The sequence below is a fragment of the Rhamphochromis sp. 'chilingali' genome (genome assembly GCF_963969265.1).
Source record: "Rhamphochromis sp. 'chilingali' genome assembly, chromosome: 1".
Taxonomy (NCBI): domain Eukaryota; kingdom Metazoa; phylum Chordata; class Actinopteri; order Cichliformes; family Cichlidae; genus Rhamphochromis; species Rhamphochromis sp. 'chilingali'.
In genome coordinates, this window is record NC_137929.1 from 34,636,231 (window position 1) to 34,649,341 (window position 13,111).

Here is a 13,111-nt window from a genome sequence, read left to right on the forward strand (position 1 = left end):
GACATGAAGACAAAACAGAGAATGGGTGCATAGCACAGCTGTTATTCACCTTAGGACCAGGCTTCCTTCACCTGGCAATTCCCCACGTAACATTCAGAAAGAGGGTTTAAAAAAAAGTTCCCAAAATGTTAAACTTCTCTCAGTAATTCATGAAGTGAAAAAAAAATATCACAAAAATCTGCTTCTGAACCCTGATGATAAAACATTTGATTATTAAGAAGTCAGTGTTTTTGTCTGGTTAACTGTGACAAATTTCTGACATTTGACAGACTAAATGACAGATGAATTCAAGAAATAATAATGGATTACATAAAAAAATTAGTCATATTCCAGAAGCGAGAATTTCAAATGATGTATTCTTCTTCTACACAGGAGTTGGATTTGTGTCGGTATTTGTAATTGCTGTAAGAGTACGTCTTAACGTTCAATGTAAATACACGAATGTTATTTGTGGCCAAGCCCAAACCATCACAACTCCACCATCGTGCTGACAGATGTTATGAGGCGTTTGTGCCGATATGCTGTCTAAATATCTGCAAGTTGGTCTCGTCTGTCCAAAGCACATTGTTCCATAAGTTTGTTTAGATGCACCTTTACAAACCTAAGCCGTGCTGATATGTTCTTTTTATAGAGAAGAGGATTTCTCCAGTTATTTGCAGCCTTGGGGCGTCCACTCCTGGGAAGCTCTCCTGCTGTCACGAATGTTTTCCACTTGTGAATAATCTTTCTCACTGCTGAATGATGGACTTCAGATTGTTTGGAAATGACTTAGTTACTGTTAAATAATGACACAGTGTAATATGTGCTGTTGTGCTGTATTTAAATTCATTCAAGTCCTCCTAAGGACCAGAAGATACGTTCTAGTCCTCATACCTAAAACCTTAGAATTAAAAGAGGGTCTACTTTCTTTTTTAATTGGCTATATAAAGGTAAAACAGTAGACTGGAGGAAGAACACATGTATGTATATGAACAACTGGAGGAGAAAAGAGTGGCAGGCCTAAAAAAACAAAACAACTAAAGCAGATGAAAAGTATCTGAAAGTCATGTCCTTAAAGAGCTTGAAGAAATCTTGAATAAAGCAAAGACCTGACATAGGACGTTCCTATTGTCCTAGCAAAAACAAATAAATGAAGGGTGGCTCACGACTGTATACAAGATATTCAAAATATTCAACATTTATTGAGAATTCTGCAAGAATCCTCGACAAGTAGCACAAAAATGAAAAGACTGAGTGTGGAGGATGTTTTTCTCCTCAAAAAAATGTATAAACATCAAAAATATTAACAAAGACATTCCCATAAATTCTGCGTAGCTTTCCAAGAAATCACTCAGGCGCATGCTGGAAACAAACTCTTGAACTTCCCCATTCTGCCCTAAATCTCTGTTGTGACAGGAGCCAAAAACACACAGCTCTTGACTTAAGGTGCTGGTCAGTCATAACATAAACGAACACGCTCCTCGTTTCCTACATTTCGTATTCGAGTGCACTTACTGCTTCGTCTGGACCACGAGGCGCAGCTTAGGCACAGAGGCGAACGGTAGATTGAGGGTCGTGGTTGTGTAAATAAACTACTGCCTGTGTTTGTAAGACTCTTGTTGGCTGATATCTGATTTGGCCGTCATACAGGTGGCGTTGTTACAGAGCAACGAGCTAACAGTTAAAGTGTTACCAATCTGAATGCTCGTGCTTCCACTCAGAGGCGGCAGTCATTCACTGACTCACACAAATACTTCCCGTTAGAGGTGGGCGCATCGATCCAATTATCGATATTGTTGATGCAACGCTGGCATTGGTACTGGATCAGTACTACTGAGATAGGATGGATACATGGTTTCCTTTAGAGACAGACGCAGGTTGTAGGCTAAAAGTATCAATATTAGTAGTGGCAGTACTAGCCCTGTATTTTCTCTTGGTATTGGATCAGTACCAAAACATACAATATCTCACAGCACTACTTCTCAGTACTCTTTCTGCATCACACTTTCTGCTTGTAACACTTGTGCCTATTTTGGGGCTTCCATAAATGGGTCACAGTTGATATAATTAGATTAGTTTTGAAAAGATCTCCATAAAAAGGCTCTTAAATACAAAAATTAGAAACAAGACTGTCTGCTCATCAAGTTTCTGTCTTATTTGGAGTTATCCTTTAGAAGTCTTAAAAAATGACGAGGTAATGACATTCCTGGTTGCCTCTGTTAGGACACTTAAGCTGCTACATATTTGTACTTAGCATAGAGGAATGTATGGGCAAAAATGGCATTCAAAGCAAATATCCTTGTTTTTTGTTGTTTTCTTAAGAGAAATTTCATGTTATATTCATTGAAAGGACATGTATTTCCTTCCTTGCCTTCCCAAAAGACAAACAAACTGGTACATTCTTGACCAATAGGATGTGGATTTACACTACATTGCCAAAAGTATTCGCTTGTCTGCCTTCACGCGCATAAATGAACTTTGAGGGTCATCCCATTCTTAGTCGATGTGGTTTAATATGATGCCGGTCCACCCATTGCAGCTTCAACTCTTCTGGGAAAACCTTTCGAAGGTTTAGGAGTGTTTATGGAAATTTTTCACCATTCTTCCAGAAGCACATTTGGAGGTCAGACACGCCTTCACTCTAATTCATCCAAAAAGGTGTTCTATTGGGTTGAGGTCAGGACTTTGTGCAGGCCGGTCAAGTTGTTCCACACCAAACTCACTTATCCATGTCTTTATGGACCTTGCTTTGTGCACTGGTGTGCAGTCATGTTGGAACAGGAAGGGACCATCCCCGACTGTTCACACAAAGTTGGGAGCGTGAACTTGTCTAAAATGACCCCTCCACCAATCGTCCATCCGATTGCCAGACAAATAAGGTTCAGTCACACCACATTGACGTTACACCACTTCATCTGACTCTTTGCATTGCACTTAGTGACGTCAGGCTTGGATGCAGCTGCTGAGCCATAGAAACCCATTCCACGAAGCTCTCTACGCACAGTTCTTGACTTAATCAAAGGCCGCATGAAGTTTGTTGGTCCGTCACTATTGATTCTGCAAAAGTGGGCGACCTCAGCGCACTATACACCTCAACCTAGGTGAGGTGTATAGTGCGCCTAGGTGCTTGATTTTATACACATGTGGTCATGGAAGTGTTCATTAGAACACCTGAATGCAGTCATTTTGGATGGGTGAGTAAATACTTTTGGTAATTTAGTGTACAATGAACAAAATCTCATGAAGAAAATAGAGCTCAACAAAGCATTTCCACAAAAAAAAAAAAAAAAAGGAATAAAAACAAGAACCAAACACTGACCTTTTTTTCCGATTTGCACATACTCGTTTTCAAACAAGTCTGTACAGGAACGAGAAAGAAAGCACAGATCCATCAGTGGTGCTATCTGCTCAATTTACAAACAGACATGCTGGATTCTATTTCAAGCCTGAACACCAAAGTGTAACAATGTCGATATGTGGCCTTCACCGAGATGTTGTTTGAGAAATCCCAGACGGCCCTTGTGGCACAAGAAAGGAACAAGGACTGATATGAAGTCCCTGTGGTATATACACCATTAAAGCTCTCTGTTCATTAGGTAAACACATTTATTCTAGAGTATTCTTTCTTAATCACAACCAGAAATGTGTTTAGGTCTGGTATTAAAATGCTGCTGAGTGATAATTAAAATTGTTATGATCTAAGCTTGCCTACAAATTATGTATTTTATAGGACAAAAAGTCCTCTGAAAGTTTTTAAAACTAATGAGCTTCTTTTCTTGATGGTTAGATGAAAACAATGATGGCACTCTCACATATGTATGCCATAAACTTACAAAACTCTACAACCACCAGCATGTTATCGTTACAGTTTGAACATGTCTTTTAGGGCATGATAACTACCAAGCTAAGTATCTGCTATCAGCCTTCTCATCCTTCTCCTTCCAAGAAAGGAGTAATACCTGGATGGATGAGTGCGTGGTCATCAATCCCCATCTGTCCACTGGTCAGGTTCAGCTCTGAGTAGGCCTCTCTCTGAGAGTTTAACACAACAGACACAAAACGCATGAATAAATGTACAATCTATTCTTCTTTCAGTTCAAAGAATACACTTCTACCTCAACACAATGCAAGACGTTTTTATTAATAAACACAAAACGTTAAAGAAAAAGAAATATATTAAGAGACATTATTAAGACACCCATGACTTCTTCATATTTTGCTTATAAGGCATGAGTGACGAGTTATGAAAATAAGTGATAAACAACACAGCTATTAGTCAGGATTTAATAGCTTGAACAGCAGCCAGGGAGTTTCACTGCTGCATAATGACAAAAAGCTATTTCCCCTTGTTCAGAGTTTGCTCTGGGCACCACTACCACTGAGCTACGAGGCCTCTCTGGGCGATACTGCTGTAGAATATCAGGGATATTCAGGTTGAGAAACAGCTAATAAGCCTTTAAACTGGCAGCCAGAGACTTAGGAATTGGAGTGATGTTAGCTATCCTTTGAATAAGCTGCTGGTGTCTGATCCCACTCACAAGGACAAGTTTTTCCAAATCCCTATGACCCACAAACATGTGAAGTGAAGTGGGGAGGAACACAGATCCCTACCAGGTGTGGGATGTCCCTGACATTGAGAGGAACCTGGATGAGTCCCCAGTGACTCCTGACGCTGATGTCCTCGCTGCTATCGTGGTTGGGGTTCCGCAAACCGATTAGGACCTGTTTAGACAGCATTTATGTAACATAATGGAGTTCAATCCTGATAATAGCAGTAAAAAAACAAGGCGAGGAATGTGCTTACTTCCAGAAAGTCTTTCGGAGCATAGACAGGCCTGAAGCGACTCAAATCTGCAGCGATATAAACACGTAAACAATCTTTACAATGTGTTATGTAACAGCAGTCAAAAAAGCCATTTCTTTGCGAACTTAATTTATCAACTTCAACTTAAACACACATCTATGCAAATTAAAGGCCAGCTCTAAGTGGAACTTCTGTCCACCGTCTTCATAGCACGGCAGTAAGTTCCAGTCCCGTGTCATCCTCAGAACAAGGCCACATTAAGGCTTTCGACGAGAGGAAGGGGTGCTGCTGGTTATCTCCCTACCAGGAGTCTGGACAGCTTCTAGATTCACGATCCAAAATGTTTACAGCCGAAGGACGGCACATCCTAAATGTTATTATACACCACTGAGCACTGATAGCACTGTTAGGACACGAGATTAGGGTGTTCTTTGTAAACGCGGTGGCCTGAAGTCAAAGTGGTACGTATCTTCTGACAACAATAAAAACTCTTTTTAAACAACAAAAATGAATTCATAGCACAGGCTCAGTCATCTATGGGGAGGCTTGGCAGCACAATTCCAGCGTGTGCTCTGCAAAAAGCTACATTGTGCGCTATTAGATGTTACAGAGCCCGAGTGCCTTAGAAAGCCTTGGCTGCATTAGCGCGGCTTAGGAAGCAAACACGGAAGTAGCAGATCTGGTTTTGAGATGTGCTAAGCTGGCGATAAATACAGCAGCGCCTGAACGCATCAACACTAATCTATCATAAAAGGCAGATTGCTCGAGGCCAAATCTCCTGGGTAGTGTCTTGAGACCTGGTTCATCTGTGCCCATCTCGTTCCATTTGTTGGTGAGCTCCTTCTGCTCCGCCGCGGGCCTCTGTGGAGCAGGCGGAAAGACAAGATTTCAACAAACAAATGCCGCACATCCCGTCTTAAAAATGTCACATCAGTATTGCGTTCGAAATAATAAGTCATAAATACAATCGTGCCTGTGCAGAAGCAAGCAGTAAAACTGATAAACAGACTCCAAACAACACAGTCTGGATATTGTCAGTTAAAAAAGCTGCTCGGGTTTAGCCGCAGCTCATAGCTCAGTTGGCTCAGGGTTAAAATGATGCAGGGTTTTTAATTTGTTCTATTTGCAACATCTCTAGAGAAGATGTTGCAAAATAAAAACAAAAAACCCTACAAACTAAAATCTATAAACTTGGCTGTGATTGTCAATGTTTTAGTTACCATGTGAGCCAGAGGCACTCCAAGCTCTGTGCTCATGCTGTTCAGGCTTTTGAGGACACGCTTCTCCCAGCTGGCCTGTGTAAGAGACACACACATGCGCACACCTTAGTGATTTAAAAGTGAATTTGGCAGACAAAAATGATAGGAGTCAGGGAGAAGCAGAGAAAGTGAGGAAATAAAAGCAGACGGGCCGACCTGTGCCTTGCGCATGTAGACCAGCGGCTCTTTGAGATGCTCCGGGGGAGCCGGGGGATGCCTCGGGGGCAGCTGGCTGGAATGAGCAAATGCAAGTAAGACAACGTTGCCGACTGACACACAAATAACACCACTGTGTTTTTTCACAAAACACTTACAGCTTTGGGGAAAATGAAGCCGGTCGTGGCACAAAGAGCATCTTATTTTGAAAAGAAACACAGCTGAAAGGAGGAAACTGTCAAACAAAAGGGAAATCTTACTTTTTTTCCCCTTTACAAAAAGCAGGCAGTCAGTCTCCATTAGAGCCCACAAATGGACACCAGATGAGTCAAAAGACATCTCCAAATGCACAACCCCCCCCCCCAGCTAAGCCTGCTTAGGGCATGCCGAATGATTCAAGGTCTCAGAGCGTTAAACAACGTTCACCCCAATCTAAACACCTATAAGAGCACATAGCGCCAGAAGAAGGAGCCATTAGTCACTGTTATATGTCACCCTCTCAAAGCAACGTATTAAGTCCTTGTTTCAGACTGAGCCTAAGGAGAGACAGTCCGGTGCTCTTCGAGATAAGTGAGTGCAGCACACGTTTCCGAGCTTTTTACGGAAGAGACAAAAAGGCCTCCAGCCAAACGGAGATTTCAGATAAAAAGAGTGCATAAATGTGGATAACAGTGGAGGGATTGTTAGTCTTTAACGTTCAGGGAACAATGGCTTTTTAGCTACAATTTCAGTGTTTAAAACCAAACATTTTTTTAAAGGTAAACCAATAACACTAAAAGGGAAAGGCAGAGGAGCCAAACTTGTGCAGGAGAGAGCAACATTTCTACCAAATTTTAAAAAAAACCCTGCATTAATCACCTTTAAATAGATAGTAGTGTACCAGCTTTTATATATTGTGTTATTATATTGTGCGTGTTGGATTTATGTGTAAACAAGGTGTAGAATAAGATGAATCTATAACATTAACGCAGTCTGATGTTGGGTTACGTAACCAGTCTCTTCCATGAAGCCGTGCCCGTGTTGTTGTGCACGCTCTGAGTCACTGCACGCTCCTGACCCCGTTCTCCCTCTGCTTCTGCAAGTAAACCTGGCTCCACTCACTCACACGTCTTCATTATTTCCAACTTATTTGGAAACTTTCTTTAAAAAAAGAAAAGAAAAAAGCAGCGACTTTCTGCACAAACCTTTGTCATGGTGCTGGACTTTATTGAGTTTCCTACTTGTTTCGATTTTGATCATTTCCCCACTGTCTCTTGGATTCTCTTTTTTCTTCACGACTTCTCTCATCTTTCGTGTAACTGCTTCCTGTTGTGTTTTGGTAATTGTTTGTCCTTGTGCGTCTTTCTCTGCCTTGACTTCTTGAGTTTGTCTTCCCTCTGACTCCCCGATGGTGTTTTGTCTTCATCTGCCTGACATCCTTCCTTTGTGACTGTCAGCCTCACCTTAATTTGATCCAACCTTGTCTCCTTCTATAATCAGCTCTCTGTTTACATTAAGTCTTATATAGATCATCTCTATCCCCCTAATGTGTTTCAAAGACTTCAAAGACTTTACCCGACTATTCTCGAAAACATTTGCTACTCTTCACAAAAGAAGGTTGCCATCAATTTGCACCTTGACCAGATGCGTTTTGTAGTCATCAACAAGCTTCAGGTATAATTCTGGCGGATATTTGATCGCTCTTCTTGGCACAACTGGTAGATTTCCTTTAAATTTCTTGGTTTCTTGGCTTTTAAGCGTAGTCCACAGATTTTCAGCAGTGTTGAGGTCAGATTTTTGGGAAGGCCATTCCAGCTATTTAACATTAGCTTGCTTTGTCCGCTCCAAAACCATGTGTTCTTAGGATCTTGCCCTGTTGGAAGACCCAGTTGTGTCCAGGTTTCAACCACGTTGTTGATTTCAGGTGAAGTTGGAGAATTTGGAGGTAGTCCTACTTTCTCATTATTCCATCCACTCTGTGATGGCAAAAACTTTTCTCCAGAAAGTATGTGGCCTGTCCACGCATGTAGCTGCTAATTTCAGTTGAACTTGAAGGTGAGCTCTAAGAGACTTTCCCAGCTTGTCTAAATCTACAATTCTCCTCCTCAAATCTTCACTGAGTTCCTTGGACTTTCCCAGTGTTCTGCGTATTGTTCAATCCATCGAATGGTGTCAAATAAATCCTTTTTGTGCTAGAAAGAGAAGTGACCGGTTGTAGTCGATCACAATCACTGGTTGACTACAATGATCAACCAGTGATCATTCGTTAATAGGCCTTGGGTTTGTCAAGTTAAAAGACACTGTAGAACCTTTAAGAGCACTTTTTAAAAGATTAAGTGAGTGTATGTATATATTTGTATATATTTGAGCCTGCAGGTATACTTTGACCCTGTGTGGATTTATGGAAGCCCGTTTCCACCAGTAAAAAAAACAAAAAAAATATTCATAACTCGAAATTTTGACATATTAACTCGAAATTGCGATTTATTAACTCAAAATCTGGAGTTAGCGCTGCCAATCAGTAATCTACATCATTTTCTTGTTACCTGGAAGGATCTAGCGTAGAGGAATGCGCACTCAAAACCAGATCGAACATATTGGCACTTTCAAGAGTACGTTTGCTGATAGTAACGCCATGTGATGTAGTTAATAACACAAGGATTTCATCATTTGTGAAGCCACGCTGAAAATAATCAGCAATTTGTGCATACATGACTGGCTGTAATACTGGTGACTTAGCTGCAGCATTTGTAGCTGAGGGCTTCAGCTTCCGGGTAACAAAGAAATTACGTTATTCACGTAGATTACTGATTGGCAGCGCAAACTCGAAATTTTGACTTATTAACTCAAAATTTTGAGAAAATTAAGTCAAAATTTTGATAAAGATAACTCGAAATTTTGAGTTATGGATACTTTTTTGTGCCAGAAACGGGCTTCCATAGTAGATTAGATCAAATTAAAAATTAATTCAAACTTGTACACCCACTTTTTGTTTTAAAGTGTTCTAAGATGTATGCTGTACAATCATACCAACCTGGAAAAGAACAGTTCAAAGAACAGTCATTGAAACCCAAAATTTCCATGAGATTAATTCCCATGATTAGTGGATGTTAACTTCTAACCACCACTGTACTTTCCATTAGAAGTTAGCAACACCTTTACAAGATATTGGGATATTCGGTGTACTACATTTTTAAACAGGGAGATCGTTTTTGGCGCCATCAAGCCAAAAGATACAAAGACAGGATTTCTGGTCTAGGTTGCCCAGCTCTTCTGAAGCAGTTTCCCAATGCTAGCATCTCCTTCACTGGAGGTACACGTAATCAATCATATAATCAAGAATAAAGAAACATGCCCTACTGCATTGTGGGGTGTTTGTCAAGCAGCCATATACACAGATATCACAAGAAATTTTACCCAAAGATGCCAATAAATCAAATTTAGCAATCATGATGAATAAAATGATTTGTATTTGATGGCTTTTCACTCTGTAGATATACAGAGTGATTGTGTCCTGACTCCTGACTACATTCATGTGTCTTTACAGCATCCTCTGTGTGCCTGATAATGATGATGATGAAGACGGACTTTCATATGTCGCATATTTGCTGTCATATGCAGATACCAAAGTTTAACTATAGAATCTGGGGAAACTTTATTTTTGTTTGTTCCTACTTTTCTGTCAAGGAAAATGAATCTTCCATAGAAAAAGCAATAACCCCTTTGAAGTCTACCAGCAACCATCAGTAGGCTGATATTAGCCAGCAATACACAGCAGTGACTCAGCAGATCGAGCTGTGCATCTTTAGTTTGCTAGGAGACAAAACAAATTAAAATTTCCACTATATCTAATAAGCTAATCATGAGCAGAGGTTTACAAATTTTCCATCCCTAATGTGTAAGCATTCAGTTTCCATCTAAACTGAAATGCACAGAGATCCTCACAGAGGCTATTAGTACATGTAAATGTTTATTTTGACAGCCTAACATTATTTAATTTATGAATGCAGAGATTTTTCCTGGCTCACAACGAGCCTTTGACAGGTGACTACACACATAAGCATGACTGGCCCGCATGGAGGACGCTCTATCTGATATTTACACTTACACATCTGCTCTTTTCTGGAGGCATTTTGTTTGTTTGTTTGTTTGAAATCCCCAATTTAGAAAAAAACCCGATAAAATAGTTCTGGTTTTTTTTTTATTATATACAAGAAAAAACTGTTTACTTTAATGCATTTTTCTCTGTTTTGCCTATTTGATTTTTTTTAACAGTTTTATGCTCGAGCAAATTAAACACATTTCAAAATATCTATTTTAAAATGTATTATGGGCATCAGTTTAGCTCACTGGTTGAGTAGGTGACCATTTTACTATCATCCTGGGAAAATTCATCTCGGGAAAAAGCTCAAATTTGATACAAAAAAATTTCGAAATAAATGCGAATGTTAGACATGGATGAATGCTTGAAGCCATGATGAGTTTTTATAGAGTGATACCAAACGCAAGCATGGCACAAAACTAGCTTTGAATCATTTTGAGGCTGAGAAACCCCAAACACAATGACTGTCATGCTTGAGTAAATTCAACCCCACTGTGTGTGTGTGTGTGTGTGTGTGTGTGTGTGTGTGTGTGCGTGCGTGCGTGCGTGCGTGCGTGTGTGTGTGTGTGTGTGTGTGTGCAGTGCTTCGTCATGCATGGACAGCTTTACACCAAATGTCACTTACATGTGCAGCTCTCTGTACACTGCATTCTGCAGCTTTCTTTCCCAGCCTGGAAAACATTGGAATTTGTTATTATATGTTATAATATTATTATCACTAAACAGACAAGAGACAACAGCTTAATTATGACTTTGTGAGAAGAGATTTCTTGCAGCTTGCTACCTGATGTTTTGAGAAAACTGCGGACGTCCTCTTTTAGAGACTCCAGTTTTACGTCAGGCTGGTGTAAACACTCCTGAAAACAATGGGGACATGGGGAAATCAATGCTTCACATTCTTAGACATGATGTGGCCTGGATGCTGTGGTTTTAGCTAAAGGTGAGCTAGAAGCAGAAGCACCGTGTCGTTAGCCACATGCTAGCTCACTCACTTTGGCTTGCCTCTCTATCTGAGAGTGTAAATGGCTTCCTCTGAGCCGCTGGATGATCTGAGCGATGGTCAGAGACAGCTCGATGCCCTCGTCCATCCTCCTTCTGGTCAAAGCCCGTTCAGTTATGCGTCTGAAGCCGAGCGGCTCGCTTCACTGCGGCTAAACTGTCAGCATCCAGCAGCCGCCCCCTGCAGAGGTTACTTAGCAACTGAGGACGGGCTGCGTGTCCGCAGGGGAAACAAGAACCACACACTTTAGTTCCGACCTCCTTTTTTCCCATCCAAATGTCAAAATTTCTAGTTAATATCTCCATATTTTGGCTTGATAACTCGAAACTAATGTTTTTATTGTACTATCAAAAATATAGATTTAAGTACAGAGAGAGAAATGTAAGATATTATCCAGATATCACTTTATTCAATCAGCTCGTGTCACCAACTCTAATGCTGTTCCCTCAGCAGACCACAGCAAAGTACACTGCACTCACCACAACCGAGTGATAGAAAATCTCTGCGGCTGACCTTTGTGCATCTTTGTCATGGATGCCATTGACCTGTGGTATACCAGGTACTTGTATCATAAATACACAGTCATCATAACTGAGTAAGTCTAAGGTGTTTATCAAGTGTGAAGCACTATTTTGCATGGATACTTGTTATAGCTTTACTGAGAAGTGGTAAAGCTAATATAAGTGAAAACTAGTTCTTCTTGATTGTGGTTATTTAATTGTCTGGAAAACAAAACAAAATTCATGGGTTTAAAATGTAGTCTTATTCAGGTTGGGACTTGTCAAGCTGACTTTGACTGAATCACGTCAGCAGTTCTTCACAGGAACACACCCCAATAAAACCCCCTGAGGCCCAAACAGGAATTCACACAAACTATGCCTTGTGTGTGAGCAAAGTGTTTACACTGCGTGAGGTTCTGAAATCTCACTGATGACAAAAGATTTCTAAAATATTTTTTTTTTAAATTAAAAGACAAACACTTTTTAAAATAATGAGAATAAAACTGAAACTGAAAACAAAAAAAACAAAAGTAAAATAAAATAAAATAAAACTTTGCAGGTTAGGATTTCTATACATTACCAAACATGAAATAAAGCCATTATAAAGCTTCTCACACAGTGATACGTCATGTATTACCATCACACTACAGATGATTTACACGTGTTTGAGTTTGTAATAAACGAGCATCTCTGTCCAGACTAAGCAAACCTGCTCAGCATGAGATGTTTTTGAATGCGCTCCATTAATAAACTGCCGAGGCTCATGATTCTGGAGGATAACTGGAAATGACCCAAATGATATAACTGCATCTGTTTAACTGGAGGTGAAATAGAAAAAAAAAAATCTTCATGTTATTTGCTGTGGTCTCACATCTGGCCAGATGCACCCTTTGTTTGTTTGGTTTTTTTGCAGGTGCTGCTGTAACCAGACTAAACGGGGTTTGTGTCGAAGCGGCTTTAAATAATAACAGATTACAGCAGAAACCCACCCAAAACACCACCAACTGCTTCTGAGAACCGTGAACAGCTTTCTCTCTCTCTCTCTCTCTCTCTCTCTCTCTCTCTCTCTCTCTCTCTCTCTCTCTCTCTCTCTCTCTCGCTATTAAGAATTTCATCAAACAACTCCCAAGACTATAATTATGACTTGTCTCTTCTCGTGTGAGGGAGTGAAACAATAGTCAGTGTGACTGACTTCTAAATATTGGAGCTGGCGATAACGACAGCCTGCTCCTCCACCCGTCAGAACAACTCAAACTAGAGTAAAAGGTAAAAGAGCTCCTCCAGTCCTGCAGTTCCACGGTGAAATTCGGGCGGGGGGGGGGCGTGGGATAT

General features: G+C 40.4%; 1 protein-coding gene across 1 annotated transcript in view; it reads right to left on the reverse strand.

Annotated features, from left to right (window-relative positions):
• The window catches only part of tbc1d19 (TBC1 domain family, member 19), a 28,342-nt gene extending 16,874 nt beyond the window's left edge, over positions 1 to 11,468 (reverse strand). The window contains exons 1-10 of the mRNA XM_080893994.1: positions 11,272 to 11,468; positions 11,064 to 11,136; positions 10,905 to 10,950; positions 6,199 to 6,274; positions 6,004 to 6,078; positions 5,581 to 5,644; positions 4,784 to 4,830; positions 4,591 to 4,701; positions 3,939 to 4,011; positions 3,299 to 3,337 (exon numbers count right to left, since the gene is read on the reverse strand). Of these exons, the coding sequence (XP_080750120.1) occupies positions 3,299 to 3,337; positions 3,939 to 4,011; positions 4,591 to 4,701; positions 4,784 to 4,830; positions 5,581 to 5,644; positions 6,004 to 6,078; positions 6,199 to 6,274; positions 10,905 to 10,950; positions 11,064 to 11,136; positions 11,272 to 11,367 (700 nt within the window). The 5' untranslated portion in view covers positions 11,368 to 11,468. The remainder of the gene's footprint in view (positions 1 to 3,298; positions 3,338 to 3,938; positions 4,012 to 4,590; positions 4,702 to 4,783; positions 4,831 to 5,580; positions 5,645 to 6,003; positions 6,079 to 6,198; positions 6,275 to 10,904; positions 10,951 to 11,063; positions 11,137 to 11,271) is intronic.
• Between the last annotated feature and the right edge of the window lie 1,643 nt (positions 11,469 to 13,111).